This window comes from Barbatula barbatula (assembly GCF_947034865.1).
Source record: "Barbatula barbatula genome assembly, chromosome: 6".
NCBI lineage: Eukaryota > Metazoa > Chordata > Actinopteri > Cypriniformes > Nemacheilidae > Barbatula > Barbatula barbatula.
In genome coordinates, this window is record NC_136765.1 from 23,298,440 (window position 1) to 23,304,951 (window position 6,512).

Sequence of the window (6,512 nt, forward strand, 5' to 3'; positions counted from 1 at the left end):
TTAATATCTCCGTGTTTAGACATAAACATATTTCAGAACAATTACAACAAGGACAGCAGTATTGAAATAAAGTATTTTTTCTGGCAAACTTAAATAGGTAATTAAGAAGTTACATAGGTTGGAATATATTAATAATAAATATATTTTCCATATTTAAATGTGAAACATTTCAATAGGAAAAAATAGATTTGATATACATATGTAAATATATTTTGCAATATATGTTACAAACACATTTAAATAATCGGTTTTGGCCACTTTCTTATTTTTCGTCATATATTAAACATTTTTACGTTTATTTATTTCCTTTATATATATAAATAAGTTTAAATGCGCATATGTAAATATATTACTTGGCCATATATGTCCATAAGTTAATCTTTAATATTTATTAACATGTTAGATTCCTGGTATATTTAAATCTATTCTAAACATGTATTAATGCTCATTTCACATATAAAGAAACAAACATTTATTTCCACTTTATCAAAAATAAACACTCCTAACATTTAATTTTACATACATTTATAATCTAACACTCCCTCAATAACTCAAGCACAGATAACATTAAAAATCTGTCTTTTCAGATATTGTTGCCAACAACAAATAATAGACATTTAAAAAAACATTTTATTTTAGCACTAGGAGCTCTCCTGAATAGCAATACAAGATTTTAGTTTTGAGTTTTTTCTTAAAACCTATCACAAAGCTGCAGAGAGAAAGGACAGGGTTAACCTCATTACTTTGGATGTCAATAGACTTACTAATACCCACAGCGATTGGCTTATAAGGGTTTCTCGCAGTGATTTAATCATGGAACTATGTAAACAACGGTATCATGCTGCCACATTCAAAACAAAACTGTAAAATAAAAAGTTGCTATATGCAGATTTTTTAATTAGACAAATATATGTTCGGTAAATTGTCAGCATCGCATGTAACTGAATTTAGCACTAAAGTGTGAAGTGCAAACTTGTAAAATACTATTAAAGTACAAATTACGTGTCCTAAAATTAGGACTGAAATGGTCTTTATTTTTAAGAATTTCTCAGATATCTGCAAGCTAGGAGCTACATTTGGCCTTATAATGATATACCAAAGCTTTAAGTGATAGTTCACCAAAAAATGAACACTGTTATTATTTGCTCACCCAGAATTTCTTCGTGTTCCTAAATTCTTCAAAATATCTCTCCTTGTGTTCAACAAAAAAAGATACAAAATTATTTTCTTACTATGGTTGTGGATGATGTCACAGAACTGAAAATTGCTTGCATTCTTACAAATATCTTAACAAATAAATGTATATAGGCTTGAAACAACCTAAGGGTGAGTAAATGATGACAGAACTTCATTTTTGCGTGAACTGTCCCTTTAAATGTGAATGTGGAACAAGCTGTCCCTCCTCTTATTTTGAAATTTTGGAAAGGGACAGTTCACTTAAAAAATGTTTTTTTCATCATTTATTCACCCTCTTGTCATTTCCAAAACTGTATGACTTTCTTTCTCCTGCAGAACACAAAAGAAGATATTTTGAAAAATGTTGTTAGCTGGACCTCATTCACTTGCATTGGTTTTGTGTCCACACAATAGAAGCTAATGGGGTCCAGTGCTGATCGGTTACCAACGTTCTTCAAAATATCTTCTTGTGTGTTCTGCGGAAGAGAGAAAGTCAAACAGGTTTGATATGACAAGAGTTAATGATGAAATAATTTCATTTTGTGGTGAACTGTCCCTTTAAATGTGAAGTTTATGTCTTCTTTTTTCATATTTTGGAACTTCCGTACTGAATCAGAATTCATGGTCTGGCCCAACTGTCCAACATTTGCCTTGTTATGCGTCTGCAAAAGAAGAATACTACAAAGAATTGTACAAAGAATGTATAAGGTTATTTGCTCTTGCTTTCATAAATCAAAAGGCTCATAATATAGTCTTTGGGACATTCTCAGATCATTATTTGGACTATTATTGTACACATTTGTGCCATCCTGAATGCATGTTGTCATCGGTGCATAAGTGAGATCCTAAATACTAAGAAAATGTAAAATAATATTATGAAATTATTTATGAAAGAGAATTTTATCATTGATTCAATGGGGGAAATACAAAATAAAAGCATTTTCTCTAGATGTGGATCTAATTGTGTGTTCTTATTGTTTTCATTTATTTAATCCGCATAACTCACTTTTTGTATGCATTGTTTTGATTTATTCCCATCATTCACAAGCCAGCAATTTAAATGATCAACAGGTCTTACGTTTTATTCCTTCGACGCAAAAGGACTCTTGTTTTGAAAAGGTTGCTGTCCAATCAGAGAGCTCGTTGTTCGCAGGTGCAGGAGGGAGAACTGATGCGCCTTTGAGTCTTAGGCTACTATAACGCAAAACGCAAACACACATTTATAACCGATCGCCGTGAATTAAAATGAGCTCGATTGGTACAGGGGTGAGTAAAATCAGCAATACAGCATCATTCACCGTGTTTGAATGAGACTTGGTGCTAAAGGAGCTATTAAATGGGGAATACGTGTATGTCTGTGTCATCCCGAAGCTAATATGCTAACTGTTGTGTGCATCATGTGTAATAGTGTGTTCATGTGACATTACCATATTTAAAGTTGACAAAGAGTGTTTGTTGTTTTGTAGAAAGTTTTATTTTATTTAGTGTTTTGCTGTATTTAGCCTCTGCTGAGTCACTGCTTGCTTACAATGAGTGAGGACATGTGAAGTCACTTGAGCTAAAGTGAAAGTAAATTTGATCCGGAGGATAAACGCTGCTTTTAAAATGTATTTTGAGTCTAGATCTACAACAACTAACTGATGTTCAATCATATAAAAGTGAATTATATCTTAATATCGTTATGTTTTTAATGTGTGGTCATTCAGCTAGATTGGGACCCTTTTTGACAGTCATCTTAACGTAAAAAGCAGTCTAATTTGTTATTGATTTTACCCTTGTTTTGTTTGTTCTATGTATTAAACATTTATTCTGTGTTTCTTCTATCCAGTATGATTTATCTGCCTCCACGTTTTCACCTGACGGACGGGTGTTTCAGGTGGAATATGCCATCAAAGCAGTAGAAAATAGCAGGTAAGCTATAATAATCATCACATCAACTATTCATATTTTTTTTTTATTGAAGGAATAAAAGCAGTATGCAGTAAATTAGTGAACACAACAATTTCCCTCTTTCAATTTTGCTTAAAGAACCCCCCCAAACATCCCTGGGCAGTGTTAACACAGCAAAGTTACAATGTCTGGTTACAGAAGCAAAATATAACGATTACTTACTTACAAGGTTTGATATCGCTATCTAAATGATGATGATGATAGTAGAAATGTGTATTATTACAGCAATATTACTGTATATACAGAGAAAAAAAGATTAAGCTATCCAGTGAGAGTCACTACAATGAGATAAAACTCACTAAAATTAACATTACACAAAAAAAGGAGAGACAGAAGATAATAGTTAAGAATTGGGTATTTCTTTTAAATTAGTAAAATATGACAAAATATGCTCCCATTTTGTGGAAAACCTTGTCCACAGGTCCCCATAGTGTAAATTTGACATTTTTCTCATTTTAAAAAGAACATCACATCTTCAAACCAAACGGTTACAGATGTAGTTTCACAGAATAGCTGTAACATGATTTAAATTAATTTAAATTTACATTAACAGACGCTTGACAGGCGCTTTTATCCAAAGTGACTTACATTGCATTATCCTATACATTTTTGTTTCTAAGTATGTGCAATCCCCCGGGATCGAACCCACGACCTGCGTTGTTAAAGCCATGCTCTTACCACTGAGGAAAAGCATTGTCTTATTTGCTGGTGATTTTTTGTTCATGTAGCACAGCAATTGGAATCCGCTGCAAAGATGGAGTTGTGTTCGGTGTGGAAAAGCTGGTGCTGTCCAAATTGTATGAAGAGGGTTCCAATAAGCGCATCTTCAATATTGATCGCCACGTTGGGATGGTGAGAACCATTTCTCAAATTGTTTTCCCGTAACATGTAAAGTATGTCATCTTCATTGACATTTTCCTGGTTTTGTAGAATATTAGAAATTAAAGACATTTTGGAATATAGTTGAGAAGTATAGGTGAATATTATCAGTGTAGACTGCTTTAAATGTACTCCAGAAGCAGATAAGAGTGTGAAGTGAAACAAAGACTTAAATCCGTATTTTCTGTTTGTTTGTCTTGCAGGCAGTGGCTGGTCTTCTAGCAGATGCTCGATCACTCTCAGAGGTGGCCAGAGAAGAAGCATCTAACTTTCGCTCAAACTATGGCCACGACATCCCATTGAAGGTGAGAGAGAGATATTTTTGAAAAATAGCAGGTACTCCTGAAATCTTTGGTCGTGCTGATAAAACAAGTTATGTCTAACCAAAACTAATATAACTTGTTTAACGGATCAATCAGTAAGTCGAATCAGAGTTGAATATGATTTAATCTTTTCACTTTTAAAAACTTGATACACTTGTGATTTAACAAATGACTACATTTTCAATAGTATATGAATTAATCAATATTAATCAATATGTAAATTAATCAGTTTTTCAGACTGACTTACATGTTTTCTTATATATTTTTTTAAACAGCATCTATCTGAGAGAGTGGCCATGTATGTCCATGCTTACACATTATACAGCGCCGTGAGACCTTTTGGATGCAGGTAAATTTGTTGAATGAAAGTAAAAAGACAGTGTAAGGTAAACTTTTCAAACAAATTGGAACATGTTCGTGTCAGTTTAACAGCAGGGGTTTAACTTTTTTTGTACCTCTTTTAGTTTCATTCTAGGGTCTCATGATGAAGATGAAGGTGCACAGCTGTACATGGTCGACCCTTCTGGCATTTCATACGTAAGGGATCTCTGTTTAACAATATACATGCAGATTTCATCGTGCAAATCATTTGTAGACTTTGAATGTGCTCCAAAATGTCATCATCGTTTAATAATCGCTTTTTAATTAGTAAAAACACTGCTTGTTGCGCCAAAGTACAGTACAGTTTTGTGTCTGTTTTTAGGGTTATTGGGGATGTGCTATTGGAAAAGCCAAGCAAGCTGCTAAGACAGAAATAGAGAAACTACAGGTAGGTGTTTCACTGCTTATTACTATTACAGTTGCTCTTGAATGATTGTGATGCAGCACATTCTGAATATTTATGAGGCTTGCGTTTGTGTTTATGTAAACACAATATATTATTTATTTTCACAGATGAAAGAAATGACCTGCAGAGAACTGGTAAAGGAGGTTGCAAAAATGTGAGTGCATTTTATATATATTTGGAATTAGGACCTTAACATTTATTAGTACATGACAGCTAACATAAGATGGCAGCAGAGGTGCATGGAAAACATCTTCCACCACCACATGATTATAAATAACAAACTGCCTGTATTGACTGTTGTGGCTTGGATTTGAAAGGTCTAGCTCAGCACTTCTTTTTCTTATCTGTAAAGTTATACATGTCAGCACATTTAAGTTGCTGAGTTTACAAAAGTAGTTTAATGAAAAGCTACATTGCAATCTATAACTAACATTTAAATCACTGTACTGTAATTATAGTGTTTTTCTTTTGTTCTCAGTATCTATATTGTTCATGATGAGGTGAAAGACAAAACCTTTGAACTGGAGCTCAGCTGGGTTGGAGAAGGTACTGTGCTGACCAATGTCAAATCACCATTACCTTTTTATGCATTAGAATATTTTAATAGTGTATTTTGATCTTAATATTGTTAAACATGCAACTCAATATTTTAAAGGTCTTTTAGTTGGTTTAAAGGATGAGTTTAGACAAGGTTATAGAAATGTGGTTTATTTATATCTTTTTCCTTTTTATTAGTCACAAAAGGAAGGCACGAGCTTGTCCCCAAAGACATCAAAGAGGAGGCAGAGAAATACGCAAAAGTAAGTAACTCTTCCTCGGTTAACGGACCGTTTGCTGGCTGAAACTGTCTTCAGGGTTTGTTTATTCTTGTGTGTCTGCCTTAACAGGAATCTCTGGAAGAAGAGGATGATTCTGATGAAGACAATATGTAAACTTCTTCCTCACTTACTGTGTACCATGTTTAACACATCCTGGCAAATCTCGGCAGACAATAAAAACTTTTTTTATGTTTTGTAATGGACCAATGGTGTCCTATGTTTTCCTGTGGGTTTCAGACTTAAAATAAATTCCATTTGTAACATCGAAAGAAGCTCTGATTCATGGTCATAATTATATTCATTAGTTGAGGTGGCATGTTTATGCACCAGACCTACCTTATTTCACATGTAGCATCATTGAATATATATGCAAGAATATGTCCATTACTAGGATGGGCATAGAGCAAGGAAAACACCCTGAAATCAGGTGTAGATGGATAAACCGTTTTTCAGCAAGGTCTACACTGCAAGGACTTGAACCTTGAGCTAAGGGGTAGCTCAGCTGTGCCAACCACCAGCGTAAGGTGCCCAACGTATCTGTTTATCAATGCACAACCCAAGGTTATCATCATGGAAAAA

General features: G+C 33.8%; 1 protein-coding gene across 1 annotated transcript; it reads left to right on the forward strand.

Moving 5' to 3' along the window:
- Nucleotides 1-2,259: 2,259 nt before the first annotated feature.
- Nucleotides 2,260-6,136, forward strand: psma3 (proteasome 20S subunit alpha 3). Its single transcript, XM_079458021.1, has 11 exons — nucleotides 2,260-2,442; nucleotides 3,005-3,087; nucleotides 3,855-3,978; nucleotides 4,209-4,310; nucleotides 4,604-4,677; nucleotides 4,793-4,865; nucleotides 5,032-5,097; nucleotides 5,223-5,269; nucleotides 5,594-5,661; nucleotides 5,851-5,915; nucleotides 6,003-6,136. Exons 1-11 carry the CDS (start codon nucleotides 2,422-2,424, stop codon nucleotides 6,045-6,047), a joined length of 768 nt encoding a protein of 255 aa, XP_079314147.1. The 5' UTR covers nucleotides 2,260-2,421; the 3' UTR covers nucleotides 6,048-6,136.
- The last annotated feature ends 376 nt before the right edge of the window (nucleotides 6,137-6,512 follow it).

What these genes read in the sequence shown, in the direction of transcription:
- psma3 (XM_079458021.1), top strand. Translation starts at nt 2,422, where the DNA reads ATGAGCTCGATTGGTACAGGG. An exon ending in ACCCTTCTGGCATTTCATAC is followed by an intron (nt 4,866 to 5,031) that starts GTAAGGGATCTC and finishes GTCTGTTTTTAG; the next exon opens with GGTTATTGGGGATGTGCTAT. An exon ending in CAGAAATAGAGAAACTACAG is followed by an intron (nt 5,098 to 5,222) that starts GTAGGTGTTTCA and finishes TTATTTTCACAG; the next exon opens with ATGAAAGAAATGACCTGCAG.